General features: G+C 45.5%; 1 protein-coding gene across 1 annotated transcript; it reads left to right on the top strand.

The window, feature by feature from the left end:
- Positions 1-1910: 1910 nt before the first annotated feature.
- On the top strand, positions 1911-22053 carry zdhhc9 (zDHHC palmitoyltransferase 9). The gene is made up of 9 exons (XM_083686007.1): positions 1911-2895; positions 10017-10177; positions 13106-13264; positions 14958-15095; positions 15736-15784; positions 16088-16190; positions 17689-17792; positions 18031-18133; positions 18617-22053. Exons 1-9 carry the CDS (start codon positions 2732-2734, stop codon positions 18878-18880), a joined length of 1245 nt encoding a protein of 414 aa, XP_083542133.1. The 5' UTR covers positions 1911-2731; the 3' UTR covers positions 18881-22053.
- Positions 22054-22150: the final 97 nt, after the last annotated feature.

Below are 22150 nucleotides of genomic sequence, written 5' to 3'. Positions count from 1 at the left end.
CTGAAAGCTGTTTTCTAGTCGGACTAATAAACATGGTGACACACAACCATTTGAATTCCAAAACTTTATTCATCACAACAGAGGTTAGCGGCGAAGAAATGGGTAGTGGTGGCGTACTGGGCTGGTTACATAATCTTCATATTCAATCTGATGTTTACCCATTTCACACGTGATGGTGTTGACGTTTGCATCCATGTTTTGTACGCTACTGAACCACCCGTTTTAGTTTTTTTTTTTCAAAACCACCAGTGCGCTTGCGTAATTTGCGCATTTGACACCAGCAGTGCTATATCGTTTCATTCTCGCTATGCGGAGCCAAACAGCCACAACAGGCGGCATTCTTACTACCGGTAGCCTACAGTAGGCAGCAGAGAGCAGAGACGGACAAATCACATCTTTTCAAAAGACAAACCATTGGAATTATTTTTAAGTTAGTAAAAAGATTGATATATTTTGCGCCACTAATCACAGTGCCAACCTCTTGCCAATATTAAAATGACCAGCTCTATTAGTCTTCTTTGAAAAATTGATGCCAACAAACTATCCCTATCCTCCAAGGTTCACATCAACCCCTGAGACTTATTTTTCTTAGATAACAGATGCTCAAGCAATAGTACAAACAAATTTTCAGATGTAAAACCTATTCAGAGCAAATCATCCTCTCTTGTATGAATCCCTTCGCAATGTCAGGGAAGAAGTCAGTTAATTGTTGACATTGACAGTCTTCATAAATTCATGAGATAACTTTCTCAAGGGTACTGCTCTTCATCTCTCCTGTGTTTAAAAGAACAAAGGGCAATAACTTATGCAAGTGTCGTTGATGCGGAACAGTGAACAAACAAGAGAACCTCATACAATTGAACCTTTGTGTGTCTTTAAAAACCTGGTCTTAGAGGCTGACGTCATTAACATAAGAGTGTGACATTGTGATAACTAGTTCTATAGTGAAGATAACTAGTGATGATATGTTCAAATGGCAGGCTGGGATTTATAATATGAGTAATTCACAACTTTATAAATATTCAACATCTTTCAATTATGTTGTGTGTCAATTCCTATTCAGTTATCTTCAACACAATTTTAGTAGGTTAACCTATCCAATCACTATTAGAGGAGGTGAAAATAGCAATAGCCTACAAGTAATAAAAATATGTGCTGATACCAAAAGTGAAATAGTGAGTCTGTGAGCAGCGGTGGGTGAAATAAACATTAAAACGGAGTTTTACAGCTCTTCCGTGGCAGCCTCCGACGAGTCATAAATTACCCATGACCTTCTTGTGTGGATTTAAATAGAAAGAATCCCCGGTGATGATGGAGAGATGCTCTGCCTCTACCCGTTTACTGCCTCCGGTCCAGCCCTTCCGGAGGAAAAGGGAGTGCGCCTGGCTTCGCTCCCCCACCCCACCCCCACCCTATACTCATCCCTCGTCCTCACCGTATGATCCTCTCATCCTTTGGTGGTCCTACTGATGCTAGAAGCACGGACAAATGAATACATTTAAAGGATGATTCTCTAATCACAACGATTTTCTTCTGTTGGCTATGCTTTGCTCTCCATGGCAAATGCTGGTATAATCATTTATTTGTGTCCACAAATCATTTCTGTATCATAATAACAGATTCTGTGTCATATTAACAGATAATTGAATATCAAGCCCTCTGTATCCGATTACATAATTTTGTAGATGAAAAAAGCAAACGTTCACTTACTAAGAATATATGCTTGATTGATACTCAGAATATTATTATAATATTTTTCTCAGAAAAATATGTTTCAAATAGGGCCTATACTGTATTTCTCAAGGTTTCTTTGTTCCTTTTTATTTTACCTGTTCTGCCCCTTTAAGATAAAAGACATTTCAATCTAGGCGTGTTTCCTGCTCCCATTGATTAGAAACGAGCCTAGCACGCATCCTGCGGGAAAGCAAAGCGAATACACCTCATCATTGAGACTACGACTATTTCAATTTTATTCGGGTCTTGGCGTTATTATAAATTCTTACATTTTTTAATAACATAATAACAATATAGGCAAACCCAAACGATGACGGGGAGCAGCGCATGTGAATGATCACTTCTGGTTAATCGAGATGGAATGAATGTCACCCGGTCAAGGTCCACTCTACAGATGTCAGTACCAAGATTGTATTTTATTCCTAAGGGCCGAATAAATCTCCCACAAGCATTTGGATACAATTCTTTGAAACTACAACATTCAATTGAGGAATTTTGAATCCAGATTTTTCAATACTAGTATGGAAGCCCTCTGGCACTGGAAGGAGGTGATACACTGAGAAGAGAACTTTGATTGCCGAAATTATGGATTCATGGATTTTGAAAATATGAATCCGACACGTAAAGCGAGAAAAGATGCTTGACAACAATTCAGAGCACCCTGAATGTTAATTACAGAACAAGTAATTTCGTTGCGGACCCTAAATGGATTATTGATGACGCCCACCTGGCACAAAATACAATATTTATTTCAACAATACGCTTCTTGATATTGTTCCCGATAATGAAAGCTTGTGGGTAAAATTCTGAATTATTTTGATACGCCCGCATCAGCCAGTAAAAATAAGAGCGTCAATTGTTATTGTGATTCTGCCTGATGTCACTTAAAAATGGACTTCACCATCCCATGTTCGTTTTAAAACGCAAGGAAATATAATTGACCAACACTGGCCTATAGACATCTTCTACCATACTGGGCTGATCGAAACGTGTCAGTATGTCGGCTGTTATGATAACTCGGAAGGTCCGAAAATGGGAAAAGCTCCCGGGCAAAAATACTTTCTGCTGCGATGGACGGGTTATGATGGCCCGGCAAAAAGGCGTGTTCTATCTAACCTTATTTCTCATCGTCGGCACCTGCTCTCTGTTCTTTGCATTCGAGTAAGTAAAGCCACGTCTCTATTGTTAATTGGTGATAATGAATTAAGCTGTCAATATCATTAGGGCCGTGTTTAACTAAGACATTAATTCCAAAACAAATCAAGGCCCATGTCTTTTCCTTTGTGTGCAGTGTTTTCTAGGATCACTGAGGTGCTTTTAAAATATGTTCACTTGGCTACAGTATTGCCTACTGTACATTTGCTCTATTAACCAAGCCTGTGTATTGAAGTGCTAAGAAACGCAACAAAATTAGAGATTTCTTCTCGTTTCTCCTGACAAATCAATGACTGAGTGTTTGAGTGGGAAGGGAAATGTTATTGACCAAATGAGTCCTGAATATTTTATTGCCTCCAATGTCCAGTTGCACCACCTGTGTAATTGGGCATGTCAGTCACACTTGACATTGCAGTGCTTTTATTACAATGTAATTATTACTGTAAGAAATACTGTAATTACTCATTGTTAGTGTAGCTCGTGATGAGGTAGCCCTGTCTGAGAACCCAAGTGTCTGCTTCGGACCTTGGACTAATGGTTGTGTCTTCCATGTTGGAGACCCAGGTTCCAATTCCGTCTGTCACATTGGGAATTGGCATGATCTAGCAGCTAAAATGAAGTGTCAAGTCTCCACTGCACAATGGTCCCCCACCTCTATGCCCAGTGAAAATCAACTAGTGGATCTGCTGAGAAGCTGCAGTATAGTGGCTGCTGCTCCCCAAGGCCTCTGGCCATAAGTGCCAACTGTCATGCCCATGGACTCTGCTCCCCCTGAGCCTTCACAGAGGGCCCTGTTGTCCAGCTCAGGGCAGAGAGGGAGAAAGAAAGAAAGAGAGAAAGAGAGAGAGAGAGAGAGAGACACACGAGGCTAATCCTGCTCACGCAAAGCGCCTGAGGTTGGATGAGGCCCAACAGTGACTAATGGCCAGGGGGTTATTAGCAAGCTACGTTCATATTACAGTTGCCCATAATTATGCCTCATGGGGGAGGGGTGGTAACATGGAGATGGAGATGGTCAACTCTAAACTCTCCATTACTGACGGGGGACGACGACTCTAAACTCTCCATTACTGACGGGGGGGGGATTCTAAACTCTCCATTACTGAGGGGAGGGGGGGTGGACTCTAAACTCTCCATTACTGAGCAATTTGAGCCATATCTGATTTAGCCCCCTGACAGAGTAATGGCAATTTGCAGGGGAAAGAAGCACAGTGGTTTTGATGCTTTTTAAGAGTCATGTTCGGAGAGCAGCTGTCTACTGCTGTGACTAACAGCTACAAAAAACATGAATCGAGTTAGAATCTGAAAAGTGAATCTTTTCACTGCGGCGGTAATATGGACTGCTCATCAAAAAAAAAAAAAAAAATTAGTAAAGTCTATTTAGATTTATCATCTTGAATAGGTGTAATGCAGCATACTGAGAGAGGTTCTTTGATGAACCATGTGTGAGCTGGACGTTCCTCTTTTAGCAAAAATGTTGCAGACTAAAACGACAAACTTCATGGGAGCAGCGGAGCGATGACGATGAGCGCTGTGCTATCCTATAGTGAACAGTAAACAGATGATTATCCTGTGAGGAATCTGCGCCACACTTTGTACGAGTGTTTGAGAAGTCTGATACACCCTGTTCTCCACACTTGAGGCCAGTGATCCAAGGGAGCGCTTGCAGTGTGTGGTTACATGGCTGTTAGGATCCATCTCTGTTCTCTAACTCACTGAGTTGATTGGTATCACCTGTGAAGTTCCACCACACAGGTCCCTTGGGAATAAACTCACTGAATTAAGGGTCTCATTCCTTTTTATGTGGAGTTGGTGCCATGGCATACTACATTTGAGAGAACAGAGAGGTAGTGTCCCCCCTCAGCACGTTGGACCCGGTCCAAGAACAACCTGGTAGACATCTTATCAGCAGCAGAGAGAGGGAGGGTCCCCTGTAAACAAATGGAACAAGATTGCCGAAATGAGCAAGTACAGTAATACACAAATCAGAGGGTCCAATTAGTACAACCAAACAATTTGTGCAATGATGCAGTCCAAGCCTTTGTTCCTTTCCTGCCGAGATTCAGAGGATTCAAGGGTTGTGTGGTCCTTTACATGTGGGCTTACTGCCTCCACAGTGTCCAGTACCACTTTTCCCATTTGTGTTAATGGGATTTTAGAGGTACATTACAGTGTCCTTTGAATGGGAGCTTACCCCTGTTGTAGAGGGCAGGCTTTGATGGTACTCTGGCTCTGTAAAGGTCTGGCTGCTACTGCACGTCCTCATGGAACCTGCTCACAGAGCCTGTGGTGTTCTCTGGCTCTGTTCCTGTGTGTGTGTGTGTGTGTGTGTGTGTGTGTGTGTGTGTGTGTGTGTGTGTGTGTGTGTGTGTGTGTGTGTGTGTGTGTGTGTGTGTGTGTGTGTGTGTGTGTGTGTGTGTGTGTGTGTGTGTGTGTGTGTGTGAGAGAGAGATGAGGCATGTGCCTGGCACATAAGGGCAGTGTGTCATTTGTGTGTGTTTACCCCAGGAGCTGTGAAGCGAGCGAGATGTGTGTGTGTGTGCATGAAACTGAGAAAGATGTGTGTGTATGCCTGAGTGTGCTTGTGTGTGTATACTATTATGTGTGAGTATATAGCCTATATATGTGTGTGTGTGTGTGTGTGTGTCCGTGTGTGTCCAGCGTGTGTGGTTGGAGGCATGACTTTATCTGATTAAGGGCAGTGGGGTGGAGGGTGTGCAGGGTGTTGATGTAAAGCACACTCCACCTCCTCACTGTCAGCTCCCTCAAATATTGTCTGTGTGTAATGAGGAGGAGGAGGAGGAGAGGGAGGAGGAGGAGGATGAGGAGAGGGAGGAGGAGGAGGATGAGGAGAGGGAGGAGAGGCGCAGTGGCAGCGCTGACCTTGCAGTGTGACTGTGGCCAGAAGAGATCCAGTAACAGGCCCCTGAGACCCCCCCCCTGCTCCCCCAGGCATCCATCTACCTCCTCCTGTCTCACACAGGGCCAATCCCTTCCCCCTGCCTTGCCCTCAGCTCTCCACACCACACTAGTCAATGCCCTGATTTATATTCAGCTGAAAAAACATTTATCCAATAACAATGAGCTGGAGTCTTTGTCCCGAAAAAGATTTCCTGGTAAAGATTGTTTTGTTTTTGCGGGGCAAATAAAATGATCATGTGCATGTCTTGTACCTCAATACAAGGAGGGGGGAGAGAGGGGACAATTGGTAATTTTGCCGCCTCCTCCAATCCCTCTGTAATAGATGCCACATGTATGTGACCATTCTCCCCTGGAGATATGATGTCATCTTCTCTTCGCCTGGACCACAGGTGTGCCGAGACACTTTGGAGATTTTTTTTGGGCCTAATGTTTCACTCTCTACTCAATTTGCTGATCATTATGTTATTGCAGTGGGTCGTTGTTACTGTAGATCAATTTCCTGTTACTGTCATGAGGTCATGAGTGTGGTATTTCACAAGCCTGAAATCAAATCATGATTCAGCATTTTTTTCCTTGTTTCTGTGTTCGACTGTTTTGCAACATTTTGAAATAGATAGATATTGCATGTTTCTGATTCCTAAGGTCCCACATGTTTCAATTTTCATCTGGCTTCTAAATGACCTCTTTTCCCCCTCAGAATGTCCTTCAGTTGCATTAAACATGTTGCGTAACACTCATATCTGAACAGATTGTAGCAGTTTTAGCTATGTATTAAGCTTTAATGCAGCTAACCTCTCTGAACTGCACCCTGGCTTGCTGTACCAGTAGAGTAGGGTCTTTAATACTGTAATTCAAATGGGTGTGTCTGACCACTTTGTAGTCTTATGTTGTTGTCCATGCTGGAGATCTCAGCATGAGATGGTGCAACATGTCCGCTGTTGTCGTCTGACATGTTTTACAACAGTCTGGTTCCCGTGGCGATGGGACCAGCAGACAAACCTCTTATCAGAACCTACAGCATCGTCGATTATAGAACAATTTCCTGTGGGCGTCTGGGAGAGAGAGAGAGAGAGGGAGAAAGCAAATGTAGGTTGTGGGCTTTCTGTTTTTCGGCAGTGCCCGAGAGACAGAGAGAGACGGAGTGTAGGCAGATGTAGGCAGATCTGCCAGCACAGCAAGTGCATAATTCAGTGTGATTGTGATTCACTCGGCTTTCTTTTTTTTTTGGGAGGGGGGTTTTTAGGCATTTTTGCTTTTATTGGGATAGAGACAGTAGAGATTGACAGGAAGGATGGGTGAGAGAGGAGGGATGACATGCAAGAAGTGTCAAGGGTCAGAATTAAACCAGGAACCTTGCGATGATGTGGTATGCGCATTAGTGTGCTACGCCACTAAGCGCCCCCCACTCAGCTTTCTAACGGCTAAAGTCAGTGTTAAGTATTAATTAAGGCTGGGTATGAAATGATCAGCTAAGGCAGAAGTCAAAGAAGGCATGACATCTCTGGGGCACAGTGGTATTATTGGTTAATACACACAGCATTTGGTAAGTTTAAGTCTTATCTTAGAGGCCTCTCTTCTCAGAGTAGGCATTGTGTGTGTGTGAAGTCACCACGGATCAAATTGGAGATTGGAGATTGCGAATGCAAATTCCCCTGCCCCCTCTCCTTGGGTTAAAAGTTTACAGTAAACTTACCACGCTGCTGTCAGTTACCTATTATTCTAATGCCAGGTAATGTCGAACTGGCACCTTTGCATAGCAAAGATAGGGGTCCGTTTATCTCTGCTCTCGATGTATTCAAATAGCTGGCTGAGTTCAGCCTTGTTGTAAGGAGAAGAGACATGCAGTGTGTGTTCAAAACTGAGTAGCAAGATTCGGAATTTAGTAACTGTAAACTGTTTAGTATGTTGGGCACACCTTATGGCTTTGTTGTAGGCCAATAAGCTTGTTGTAGCAAATAAAGTCTACTCCATAAAGTCCACTCCACTAGCATATTAAGTCCAAGTCCACTCCAGTTGATGAGCTTTATATCATCATTTGAAGCATGCATGAAGCACTGTTAGCTGTAGGCCTACAAAACGCACTAATTTGGGGATCCTTTGTCTTACAAGTCAAGGGCAGAGGGAGGAATAAACACAGACTCTATTAGGACTGTACTTCTATGATCGAGACGCACTGCGTTCTCTGAGCCAAATGATACTGAACTCGACTCAGGTCCTGACAACGAATGTCAAGTCAATGTGATTGATTATGTTGTTGATGAAAACTGAGGTAGCGAAATGAAAAATAGAGACCATGCTTGAATTGTAGATGTGTTTATTGCATTTTTCTCTGATTGATGAACACAGGGCAAGAGTACCTACCACCGTGCTTTGGGAGACTGACGAGATAGCTCATGGTTATAGTGTCCAGGAAGTATGGTTCTGTGATGGGAAGCGATGACAGAGTCTGCCAAGAATGCTTACCAGTCATCAGTGTTGGAATTACACATCATCGACAGACTGGGCCAGGCCTCCTCCTGGCCTCTCTCTGGATTGACTGACTGTCCTCTGCTGTCTCTGCAGTAACTAATGGATCAAGCTCTGGCCATTCGTCTCGGGTTTGAACCGGTCGATGTTTCTATTGATTGGATCTCTACTCCTTTTTCCCCCATTAGTGTGAGAACTACTGTGTGTGTACTTAGGAGTAAACCAATCAGACCTGTCCTGCGAGAAGTGTGGTAGTGTGTTGCCAGTGCATAGGTATGCTGATTTACCTGTCTGATCTGCATAGTGTCACAGAACAGGTGTACTTTGTTCGCCCTCTGCATTGTTGGCTCTCACTCCCACTCGTTCACCTACCTAATCTATCCTGTCCAAACCGTTCCTGGTCTCAAAGTGTTACTGGTGGGCATGAAATAAATGGCACCCAAGAAAGAGGGAACCTGCATGTAACTAGTGCAGTAAAGCATGTTGCCATTTTGATTTCATGTTATTTAGAAATCATACCCCCAAGGGAGAACAGAGCTCTGGGCTCTAGACACAGGGTCAGCCATGTTCGGCGCCCCTGGAGCACTTAGGGGTTAAGTGCCTTGCTCAAGGGCACAACGGCAGTGGTAGGTACCGATTCCTTGCCGGCCTCTCTAACCTCTAGGCTACCTGCCGGCCCTTTTTTTTTTTTTTTTTTCAGAAAGACAAACACATATTGTCAGGTTTGCTCCCTAACACTGAATTCCACTCATGGGTCACCAGTATAGGCCCTGTATGACATGCAATATTCAGTCGGCCAGTGCATATACAGTACAGTGTATTGTACTGTACTATCCAATCCTAGTAGTAATACATTACCCCTGCATTATGAATGTGTGATCCCTCCACATGGGATGTCAGGGGAGCAGTGAAGCTCCTGCTCTTCTATTAATAGCTGGATGCAGAGGCCTGTGGTGCTCTGCTCAGTGCTCACCAATCTGCCGCAGCACTTTACTGCCTGCGTTCGCCTGCTTTGACGGGAAAAGGGGTTTTCAGAAGGCAGACTGGGCTGGCAGCACACTTTGCAGTTTTGGCGTGCCAGTTGGACTTCTGTTAATGCGCCCCTCCCCTTCTCCCTCCGGAGGGTGAGAGCTCTCTGCCACCTCCGCAGAGTAAACATTGTCTCCGGCTGTTGTTGATTCTCGGGCATGGCTGCAGCATGGCCCCCAGGGGGAAGGGAAGGGCAGACCAGACTAGACCAGACAGCCTTACAGAGCCTTGCACTGCGACCTTCCTCTGAATATGCTTCCCTCTCTAGGATGTGTAAAAGGCTTGTCCTCAGTATCCCCCCCCCCCCCCCCCCCCCTCCCTCCACCGCAAGACTGTTCATGCAGCCCTTTTGTTGACAATTAGACGATGCTAATAACATCTCGTGAATTAGTCGAAGGCTTCTTCCGATTTCTGTTGTGGTCATTATCTCCTCAGCCTCTGATTTTGTGTAGTCATGAAAGGGCAAAATATTTTACATTAGATATGGAGCATTAGTTTTGGGGGGTGAAATTCAGGGCAATAAATTGTAATTTTCCACTCACAGCATGACTGAATAGAAAGTTCACAATGTCTCTGATGTCTAGCACGATGAAAATAAGTCTGTCCAGAGTCTATAAGCTCTGCCTGGATGCAATGTCTGCATGTGTACAGTACACCACTGTTAACCCTATGGTGTGTTGTCTTCGCCCCCCCCCCCCTTCCCCTTCCAGGTGCCCTTACCTGGCTCTCCACCTCTCCCCTGCCATCCCAGTCTTCGCTATCGTGCTCTTCCTCTTCGTCATGGCCATGCTCCTGAGGACCAGCTTCAGTGACCCGGGGGTCCTGCCACGCGCCCTCCCAGAGGAGGCCACCTTCATCGAGATGGAGATAGGTGAGTAGATTTAATCTTACCTGTCTCACCTTCACACAACGTACTCCACTCCACACCTCCGTCATCTTCAGGCTCACCTGCAGCCAAAGACTGTTAACCCTACTATAACTGCCTCACGTCATACGGTGTGACTCATTCCCCCTTAGGAAATGTCTTTGGTAGGCCAAGACTAGGGCTGAGGCTGCCCGCTCCAGATTAAGACCACGTGAGGTGAAAAGTGTTTTAGAGGCATGAATACTGCAGCAGATGGGTGTGTGAAGCAGTGTGGAGACAGCCCAGGCCTGCTGGTTTATTCATGTTTGTTATGTTTTATGTTGGTAAAATTTGGGGTTGCTCAACCGTGAGCTCTGAGCTCATCCTCAAACCCACCCACCCACCCACCCCCCCATATTGTTCCCAACTACGAGCACTACTTTCTCTGCGTAGTCAGATTTCATTACATTGCCCCTCCAGAAAAGCATCCTGACTTTCTCGTTACCTAGACAACAGACCATATGCATTAATGATGAAGGCACAACCAACCAGCTTCTAAGGTTGCATGTCAAAAATTCGCCCATTTTCTTCCTCCCTTAGGGTCCTCTCTCTTAAAATGTGTCCAGAAAAGACGCTGGTCTAAATGAACATGCTTTGCTGCACTCGTAATGGGTAATGGGGTTCATTTTGATGACCACTCCCTAGTGAGCTGTCCAGCTGCTCCTCCCATTGCTGGGGGGAAAAGCCTGTCTGCAGTAGCTCTGCCACAGCCCAACCTCCCTCCCTCCCTCCCTCCCTCCGTCCCTCCCTCCCTCCCACCCCCTCCCTCACTCTCTCTCTCTCTGTGGCTGCTCAGTGTACAGCTCCTTCCTCCCTCCCGCCCCTGTTTAGTGTGCAGTCCCATGGCCTGTCTGTGGTGAGGATTCACCGTGCCCTTCACTCGTCCCCCCCGGTCTTCTCCCATTATAGACTAGGGGAGTGGGTGGGGACTGGTCAGAGGTCCTCTGCAGATGACGGAGGAGAGCCGTTAATGAATGCTGCTGCAGGCTGTCCTCTGAGAGCACAGAGTGCCTGGCAGAAGGTCCCTTTGGCACTGCTCGGACTCAGATTCAAACCCTACACTCAGACTCAGCATAAAAATACATGTATAGCAGTGTATACAAACACATACAGTATGATGACCGTTACTAGAATGGCGAGGCTGTTCAGTTTGTGTGAATGATGAAATGGGACGAAACAGGATGACCTTGTTTAGCATGAGGAGGCTGCTCTGCCACAGACGGTGTTGGGGTCTGCAGGGTTTCTGTCCTAATAACCTACTTTGTATCCTTCACGTGGATTCTTCACCACATGTCATCATGCAGCCCACGATATACATCCCTGAAATAGCTATAGGTGTATCACTCTAGTGCATAATTAAGTAGGTAATTCTCAGGGACCACACTTGTCTTAACTTCACACCTAATATGTGTGGGTTTTTAATCAGAGCTGTTTATAAGGCTGGCTTTAATGTGCTATCTTTAGCAGTGGCGGGCTGTGATGAAGTGTGGGTGTGCTCATGGGAGGCAGCCAGGCAGGCAGGCAGGTGTGGATGTGGAGCCCCAGAGCCTTGGCTGAGACCTGAGTTATGTTCCAAAATCCTCACTAGCATACCACGTAGAAGGAAACAGTCGTGTTGGTAGTGCATCCTAGGTGGTACCGTATGCTGGTGTAGACATTGGAACATACAGACCCAGGCTGAGACCAAGAGCCCCACCAGGCTGGGGCTGGTGTATTGATGAGGCTATGAGGACGCCACAGCAGCTGTGGCGCTCTGTCACTTCAAGCCATTAGTAGCTAGCTCCTGAAGGAATGCTAATGGCCTGAGAGACATCCTCTAGGAATACATAATGGCACTCTGGCTGACAGAGACCATCTCCCCCAGGGAGTGGCCTCATTCCCCACCAGAGTGATGGCTAATTAATTCACAATGCTGAGTTTTTACTCCCAAAGTTGTTTGTTTCTCAATTTCAACGCCTTTTTAATGTTTCTTGTATTCGTGCCACATGATGAAGCCATTTTGACCACCACATTGTTTCTTAGACTCTGTATTGATTTGTCCATTTTTTTTCCGTTAATAGTCGTAAGGTGTTTTAGGAATCAATTCTGCTTTCTTTGCCTTTCTGTTTGTGTCATATACAGTCTTCAAACAAGGACGATTTAAGTGTTAGCTGGTATGATGAGCTAAGGGTGAAAAGTGTTTTCTAAGTATAATCTGTATAATTGTTGATGCTATTCCGATGTCATTAGACCTCCTCGTGTAAAACATTAAACTCAGAGCATGACGGTGACTAAACATGCCCTGACACACACGCTAGCTAATAAATAATAATAACCGCCCTGCTATGATAACAGATCATCGTAAATAACTTGACGGCGTGTACAGGGACCTTGGGCTGAGGAGACGGTGTCATTTACTGACATTCTCAAGGTTCGGCAGGTCTGATTTATGTGTGCTTCCAAAGCCCTTCTTCATTTCTCTCCATTGTGGCCTCAGTCTCACAACTCACAACCTGTACAGGTGGCTCAGTTGAGCCTCTGCTATGCTAGCTATTTGGTCATATCGGTTTCACAGGCCCAGATTGAATGAATCCAGTAGTGGTTTAGTTAGGCAAGAAATAACTAAAACTGTGATTGACATGAACATCAATTAACTGTGGATTACATGTCTCTGGTCTGTGAATCAAACGCAGATGAAGATTAACCTTAGTCCAGGAATCATTAAGACATGTCTCTATAAATCCACGGTGCCATTTAACCTCAATTAAGAGGCAATTTAGTCCAGGAGCAGATGATCTGTGTTGATGAAACGGTCCCTGAACTGAATGTGAATGAGTAGATAATAATAATGCTTCAGTCCAAGGTGGCCGCCATTGTTGAATCGCCATAGTTTCTAATCTACTTGGTTTTCCACAGAGGCGGCCAATGGGAACGTCCCAGCCGGGCAGCGGCCACCTCCTCGGATCCGGAACGTCCAAATCAACAGCCAGATTGTGAAGCTCAAGTACTGCTACACCTGCAAGATCTTCCGGCCGCCTCGGGCATCACACTGCAGCATCTGTGACAACTGCGTGGGTAAGAATGACCCCTCCCCCCCCCCCCCCCCCACCCCCTCAGCATAAGTCAATAGGTTAATCAGTCATAAGTCAATAGGTTACGGTTCGCATGACAGCCATGGAAAAGTGTATAAAATGTGAGAGTAACGTATTGCAATGGCCACATTTCACTTCACACTCACAAATGTGAAGAGACTGACTGAATATTATTGACAAAAGCTTTATATCGGAGCGGGAGTGTGAAGGACACATTCTGTTGACGCTAGTTTTTTATTTCTTTGCTCAATCCCCTCCACCTTTTGATCGACCATCAAGTTGTCTCGCAGTGTCTGAAGTTCTATTGAAATGGAAATCAAACGGTCAACAGCTGAGTAGACGGAGAGAGAGGGAGTGGTTTTCAAGTAGCTGGACGAATTTCTAATGGGTTTCTTGGAATGCAGTAATATTTTTTCCAGTGTACTCTTTCACACGCAAAAGACTATTTGGAATGCGCGTGTGCGTGTACGCGCGTGTGTGCATGACCGTGTCATTTTACTCAGCAGAATAACAGTAATTTGGCTGCCGATGATTGAGGCATGCTTTTGAAGTGAGCCTAGTTCTTCGTTATGGTGTATGACCATGTAAGACACACACACACACACACAGTCTTGGAGGTATGGAGTAAGATTAGAGGAGACAGTGGAGGCTCAGTGTGTCTGTATGCCCAGTCATGGTGAACACTGGGCCGTCTGTGTGGGGCCAGTGCACCTGCTGCAGTCTGTCTGCGTCACCCACACCCAGCATGACACAGCAGCCTGTGCCTGCCTGCCTCAGCCTGCCTCAGCCTGCCTCAGCCTGCCTCAAGCCTGCCTCAGCCTGCCTCAGCCTGCCTCAGCCTGTCTCCGGAAAGGGAGAATAGCTAGGGCTACTCCACTAATATTCACTTAGTACTATAGACCCCATCAAACTGTCATTGTAGACTATTCCGTAGTATGTAAATATCACCTTTTAGCACCTTGGATCAAGTCACAATGTACGGTTTGCTATGAAAAGTACATGCCTCTAGTTCTCAGAATGAGACTTGTATGGACAGATATAGTAACTTTGCCAACAAAGATACTGGATAAATATTGCTATAGCAGGTTTGATTGCATCCAGCTCTAGGTATATTGGTCTCAGAGTACAAGGAAATGTAGAAATCAAGGAAACGGTCCGTTAATGGCATAAACTTGTTCCTCAAGTCTTGTTTGGGCTGTATTAGATACATCAACACATTATGCACAAACCTAGAGCTGCTCCACCCGGGTGATGTTGTGAAACTCCATCCTGGGTGTATGGTGTTGTCTGCCACAAGGAGAAGTGTAAAGCAAGATGTTTCCCTCTGTAAGCCATCTGACCCTGGACCCTCCGGTCCAGTCTGGCTCTGCTCCGAGTGTCATGAGGAGACAGTATATTTAGACTTGGGAATAGGGAAACAGCTCCCATTACCTGCAAAAAACTGCTCTTGCCTTTGAGAGAACGACCCATCAGAGGACAATGGCTTTATTTAACTTCAGCTGCAATCTGATGCGTTCTGATGCAGTTTAATCTCTGGTCAAAAGTGTTTTGTACTGTGTAAGGACTGGCTTGAAGAGAACAAAGCTTATTTGTGTTTGTGATTTAACATGAAATGTTTCCATGCCACGGCTAAAGACGACAATCAGTTAACAACTCCCTCCTCCTCTCCTCCATAGATCGCTTCGACCACCACTGTCCCTGGGTGGGCAACTGTGTGGGCAAGAGGAACTACCGCTACTTCTACCTGTTCACCTTGTCCCTGTCCCTGCTCACCATCTACATCTTCACTTTCGACATTGTCCATGTAGTGCTACGTGAGTATCCTGGAGAAGCAAGGAGGGGTGGCTGTGTGGGTGTGGGTGTGTGCAGGTACACAGTGCCGCACAGCACGATACAGAAAAGAAAGCTCGGTTCAGGTTATCTCAGGCAGTGTGACACACCTACAGCGTGTGTGTTTTACACTGTAGATTGGTACAGTAAATTGACAGCACTGAGGGAATGTGACTAAACTGGACGGACGGAGAGCGATGCGGGCAAAATAACCTCATCCCCCGTCTGATGAAACCAAGAGCTAGTTCAGCCCAGGCTTCCCTGGAGCGTGACGCGACATGCAACAGTAACCGTCCCTCCGACATACCTTTCATCTGGTCCCAGTTCAGCGTTCTGGGCCTCCACAGACAATGGGAGGCCAGGGAACACAGGAGGCGACTGGGCGAAGGAGCCCGTCAATGCATTTACAGTCAGGATAATTAGCTCTGGGGCTTGTGATCTTAATTCAGGCCCCAGCGTACTTTGAATGTCATCCCTCATTTGAACGAATCATTTATTTTTAATGATGCTGAGTGAGTGAGGTGAATGTATATGTTCAGTCATAGCAGAATCCAGATTGATCTTATGAGCTTATTAGATCCTTGTGTGGGTGTGTCTTATCTAAATGTATTATTCTCTCCAAAGGCTCAGTCGACTCTGGGTTTGTGAACACTCTGAAGGACACACCTGGGACATATCCTTTCACATCTACAGCCCACACAGCATGTTTGAAACATAATTCCTTTTAAATCTTAAATCTTTAAAATTCCTTTTTGGATCATAAAAAAAAAAGTCATAATGTCACATTTTATGTTTCTTGTGATGAATGAGAGAACCTGAATTGTCACATGGGCATTTAACACCAAGGTAATTCACAGCATATGAACACAACTGTAGTGTTGAAAATGATATAATCTGTCTAGGCAGTCTTGATCCATGGACTTGCTGAATGCTGGTAGAATCATAAGTCGTTGCTGTTTCCTTAACTTGTCCCCACTGTGTTGGAGGTGCTGGTGTGTTTCTTCACCCTGTGGTCAGTAGTGGGACTGACAGGCTTCCACACCTACCTGATCTCTCTCAACCAGACCACCAATGAGGACGTGAGTATCTTACCACTTCACTACCTCTACCTCAGGGGCTCAAAGTACAAAGTCAAAGTTGCCCTTCACAACAGATCTAGGAGCAGATTATCCTATCCACAAGGTAGAGAGCATGTCCGAGCATGGTTGGAGAGTGGCTGGGTAAACACTCCAAAGTTCTACTTCCAGTCAGCTGTCACCTTGGCAACGGCACAGCCCCAGGTCTGAAGCCTATTGAATCGCGAGGTATTTGACAAGTTTGTTATGAGCCATTACCCACCTCCGCTTCTCCAGGGCTCAGCAGTGGAAGTCTCAGCTGACCTTGTATTGCTTGTATTAATGTCCCCCCATGTGTGTGGTGTGTGTGTGCGTGCGTGTGCGTGCGTGTGCGTGTGTGTGTGTGTGTGTGTGTACATTTTATAATACAATTCACATTTACTAACATACAAGATTTGCAAACCCAGATTTTACTGCAGCAGTGCTGGCAAAAGACAGAGATGGCGGCAGTAACTAGCAGTTGTAAGCTGCAGAGCACTCTTATGTTTTATTGTGATGATTAATTGATTATTCCTTTCCATCCCCTTCGGGCAGCCAGATCCTTTTTACCAGTAATGAGCTGCACTAGCAAAGCGAGCCGCTAATGTCGCTGGAGGAGCACAGGGTGGCTGCCAGCCTGCCCTATCTAATGTATGATTGAGCTAATAATAGACACATCAATACCTGCAGGGGCTTGGCTAGCTGCCAGGGAGGCAGGGAGAGAGGGAGAGAGGGAGAGGGAGAGGGAGGGGGAGAGAGAGGGGGAGGGGGAGAGAGAGAGAGAGGGAGGGAGAGGTGGTGTGTGGTCCCCTCTCCCCGGGGACCACACATGCTCTGTCTATCTGCCGTGTGTCCCTTGTCCTTTACTGAGTTAACATCAGAGCATTGAAACTCACACTTAAGGCCTTCTGAATGGTTGAGTGATGAGCACAGGTCACCTGGCCCGTCTGGGCTGGCCATTGACCCATTTAAAGGGGTCTAAACTGAAACCATTACCTTGTCTGATCTATTTTTAAAAAGCTCTCAGGGTTTTTTCTGTCCTCTGTCTATAGATCCCGGCGAGCTATTCCATCCATTGACAATGCTTTGTGTGAAGTAGTGATCACCAGTATACGATATCTCTCACAGACTAGAATTGTGTTAAATCAAATTAAATATATTTTTTAATAGTGAGCACTGCTTAGGGCACCTAGCCTATACTGTACCTCTTAAATCAGGAATCATTCAATCCCTTCCCAAGATATTTTGTAGGTCAAGTGTAAGCCTGTGGGAATAAGATCTAAAAATGGAACGGTGCTTTTGAATAAGGTATAAGCACAAGGAAATTATTTTAGCTGGGGAGGCAGTTCGCCCTATTTGTTGAGATTGGAACCAGTCAGGCAGTGTTGGAGATCTGAGAGTGCTTGACACGGTTTGAATCTGGTCGAGGACATGACACATGCGAGGTGGTCTCTAACAGGGATGTGGGTTTTGTGTGTCCTAGATCAAAGGCTCATGGTCTGGGAAGAACCGAGTGCAGAACCCCTACAGCCACAAGAACTTCATCAAGAACTGCTGTGAAGTGCTGTGTGGGCCTGCATACCCCAGGTACTGTCGGAGGGCTGGCTTATCTCTGTAAAACCTACCCCTCCCTCCCTCCCTCCCTCCCTCCTTCTCTCTCTCCCTCTCTCTCTCTCTTGGTCTCCCTCTTGCTCACTCATAGTCTCTCTTATTATTCCTCAATAACTGTATTGCGTCGTCCCCATCCTCCTCCGTCCCATGTTCCACTCTGTGCTGTGGTGAGTAGGGTGTTGTTGATGACTGATTGTCTGTCTTGCCTTGGCAGTGTCTTGGACAGAAGAGGGCTTATGCAGGAAGTTTCACCCGTCCCCACACCCCCCGCCGACGAGGCTTCGACCAAGAGTAGCAACCCAGTGCCACAGACCACTGTAAGCGCACACACACACACACGCACACACACACACACACATATATATATATATATATATACACTCAATCTGCACTCCATCACTGTTTGTGTGTCTGGCACTAAATGGTTTCAGGCTGCCAGGCACGGAGCATAGTACAGTGAGCATGCATAAAGAGAGCCTTAATCAATTACAGAGAGGGGGGGGGAGCAAAGGTGTTGTGCACAGAGAACAATGTACTGTTGAGAAGAAAGAGCTTTTGTTTTTTTTATAGATTCTGTTAATGCACTTGTAGTGTAGCCATTTTGTTCCTCTATTTCCCTCATCTTCCTGTTGTGCCTTTGAATAGCCTATCAACTGATGCCATTTTGTGTCTTTATATTTCTCCTGATGCAATTTCCTCTTGTGCTTACACTTTGTTCCAGAACGCAGGGTAGTAGCAATCAATAGTTTCTGGTATATGTGCATTTGCCTCCTCCTTAATGTGCCATTTCGTCTCTGCAGAAAACCACAGCTCCTCTCATTCCCAACGAGCACACTCCTGATGACGCCAAGCCTAGCATCACAGCCACCCCAGAGAAAAGCCCCTCTCCAGAGAAACGCCCCTCCCCTCAGGAGAGCCCCTCCACAGAGAAAAGCCTCTGCCCTGAAAAGAGCCCCTCCCCTAAAGAGGAGAAACCACCCGCTCCTCCCACTCCCGTAGTCCCGCCCCTCGCCTCACCTGAAACTGACGCGGAGGCCTCCATTGTCAAGGAGAAGGTCCACTAGCTGTGTGAGGGGGGTGGAGACTCCATCCTATCCCCTCCCACTGCCATTCTCTAGATGCTCTGCGGGACATGAGCAGAACCTTGATCAGCATCTTAGCCAGATGAGCATCTAAAGTTAATGACTGAAGAGACTCTGAGGCTCTGACTGCTGTCCTCCAGGCATGAGAGAGTGCTGCCCCCCTCCTCCATCTCAGAGACTGCAGGACTGCTTGATTGACACTTCTGGGAGGTAGAGGGGGGTATATATCTGGTGGAAAATGCAGATTTCTTTCCCCTGAACATTGCATGGAAAATCCAGAGGAAGGACTGCAAAACCGCTTAGATTCAGATGATATGGTGAGCCCAGGGGCCTCTGGCTCATGACTACCTGTGGGCTTTGTTCTGATGCTACTGTGCTTCTCTCTCTGTCTTTTGTTTTATAGCTACGATGACTTTTAATGTGAAATGCCAGTTCCAACATATTTACTTAGCGTTGCAAGTGTCAGGTGACAAACAATACTCCTTTCCTAACCTGTAAATCCTTTAACACATATACAGTCCACATTTAGTCAGGTCTTCTCAGCTTCTCCACTACAGAACAGGCCCTATGCAATTCATAGTAGGGTTGGCACAACAGCTATTTAGATGAGGTAAGGATGAAAGGGTGTCCGTATAGTACACAATGATGTCGAGGCAGAGGGAGGACACACACACGACCGTCCTCCACAGCTGAGATAAATGGGCCATATCTCAGAGGCGCCATTTTCCCTCCCTCTCCTCCAGTGGATGAAACTCTACCTGATGTACTGATATTGCTGCGTTCCGTCGTTGTTGTTGTCCGCATCTTTGAGTTGATTTGTTGGGATAAAGGTGCGACCTTTGACCTCCAACTACCGTCCTTCCATTTTTGTATTATCAGAGGATAAAAGGGAAAAAGGGGCGTTTTGAAATGGTTGCACACCCACATTTCTCGGGGCGTGTTTGCAAGGGGTACCCTCCCGGATTTCCTGTATCCAACAGTTGAAGCAGACACGTGTGTGCGTGCGTGCGTGCGTGCGTGCGTGCGTGTGTGTGTGTGTGTGTGTGTGAGAGAGAGAGAAATAGAGAGACAGAGAGGGGGTGGGGGGGGAGGAGAAGAGGGCCTGGTTGCTGTTGACAGTAGACACTAGTAACAGTGCCTTATCAAAAAGCTGCACTATCACATGCAACTAAACTAAGGCCATCTCTCCATAGAGGCTCTTAGACTCCATTTCATGACAGCACTCAAAATTGTACATTTGCGGAGTGTTCAATGAGAGAAATGTCACTTTTTATACAGTACCAATGAGACTTTGAGAAGCAAAAAAGAAGTAAAGCCATTGTTTAAATGTACATACTGTATGTAGGCGTCGACCTGTTGAGGATCTCTCGGAGCTCTGGGGTAAAGGGACGATTGCAGTCAGGTTGTTGCTGTTTTAGAAAGTGTATATTTAGAAAATATCTGCCTGTGACAAGTTACCTGCCTCCGGTCTGAACCCCTTCTTCCCTGTCTCCATTGTCATCTCGGTGTCCTTGCCCCTGTTCAGACGGCCATTGTTGAGGACAGCTTTCACGCTTCTATATGCCTCTCTTGTCTTCTTCTCTCCCCGTCTTTCCCTGGAGAGATGGTCTGCCTCAAGGCTACGCAGCCACTGCTGAAACCATCCGTGGCCGTCTCATTATCAGAGAGAATAAACGAGAGATGGAGCCGCTTTTTTTTTTTTTTTTTCTCTCTCTCTCTCTCTCTCTCTCTCTCTCTCCTCCTTTTCACACGTGTTCATTTCACACCAAATGGAGCAGAGGATTGGCGAGGCTCTGAGGGGCTCTGCGAGGATTTCAGCTGCTTCTGTCGCAGAGAAAAAAATGGAAGGGACAGGATTCAGAGAGGGATAGGCAGCGTCAGTGAGACCTGCCCTGTTGGTGGTGACGGTTGAACTGATATGAGTCGACATCAGAGTTTATATTACAGTGCTCATTGTGTTGTATGCAAGGCAGAGTAATTGTTTGTGTTGTGTACATGTATAAAAACTCTAATATAACAAGTGTCAGTAGACCCTCTGGTGTGTCCAATTGATCATTTCTACAGGACGAGAATAGAACGACACGCTTATTGAAGTGTCTATTTAAAGAACAGGATTGCTGTGCGACTGCGTATGGCCAAACAATGTGTTTTAACATCTTTGTTTTTAATAAGTTAAAGAAAGGCAGTTTACATGGCCCTTCAACTCCTCTCTAGTTCAAATGATGAATTCAATTGTGAATGTGGATGTGAATTTTATTGTGAAACTTGGAATGGAATATCAAGAACTATAAGATCTATCAAAGGTCGTGGATGGATATTGGGCTTGTTGGCGGGAGTGAAAGATAAATTCCAATTCGATATGCACATTCTGTTGATTAAACCCTGTACAGCATATTGAGACTGACTGCTCAGAATGTAAGCTTTCCTGTGAAAGAGTCTGCTAAGGGGCTGTTTAACCAGGCGGTCGAGACGGAGTAGCTCCAGTGAAGTTCATGAGAGTGGTTTCCTGAATGCTTGTTGTAAATTGAAAAGGCCTTTTTAGGAAATGTGTACTCTCTACTGCCCAGAGGCTTTCTTTTATTTGAAGCAGTCCTTACTGAGAAATCAATCTTCATTTTACTGAAGCTGATTGGTTTTCATCCTGAGTAGTATTTGGTTTTGCTCAGCTGTAAAGGCTATTTCCCAGTAGTTAATTGCACTGCATTGCTGTCAATGGAAAGTGTGAATGTATTGTGATTTAACAAATGAAAAAGGGTATGTATAACCTGAAGTTTAACTCGGTTGAAAGGTAATTGAAGTGATTGAAACCTTGAACTTTACATTTTAACACTGTGTGAACAGTGGTAATACATAACATTGTACCAAATTGGAAAAACTGGAGACCAAGCTGAGAAGTAGAGATGTCAATGTTCGGATGTACAGTATGTATGATTTTCTAATGTTAAGTACATGAAGGGGTCAGATCTGAATGCTCTGATCCAAATATATTACAGTACATAATGTATACAGATACAATACCATACCACTGACGGAACTCTATCTATGTTCACTTTGTTTGTTTAGAACACTGTGATGATGTATATTTCATTCTATCTCCCTCACTTCTTTTTACATGATCAATTGATGTCTGTTAATTAAATGATATTGTCTTATTATCTAGAATCCTGTCTCAAATATGTTTTTAAGTTGTCGTCTCCTCCTCCTTCGCTGACGACTGTGTGCATTTCAGGAAGTCTATTGACTGTTCTGTTC

The sequence above is a fragment of the Argentina silus genome (assembly GCF_951799395.1).
Source record: "Argentina silus genome assembly, chromosome: 15".
Taxonomy (NCBI): domain Eukaryota; kingdom Metazoa; phylum Chordata; class Actinopteri; order Argentiniformes; family Argentinidae; genus Argentina; species Argentina silus.
Note: the sequence above shows the minus strand (reverse complement) of the source record. Positions and strands in the feature narration are given on the sequence as shown.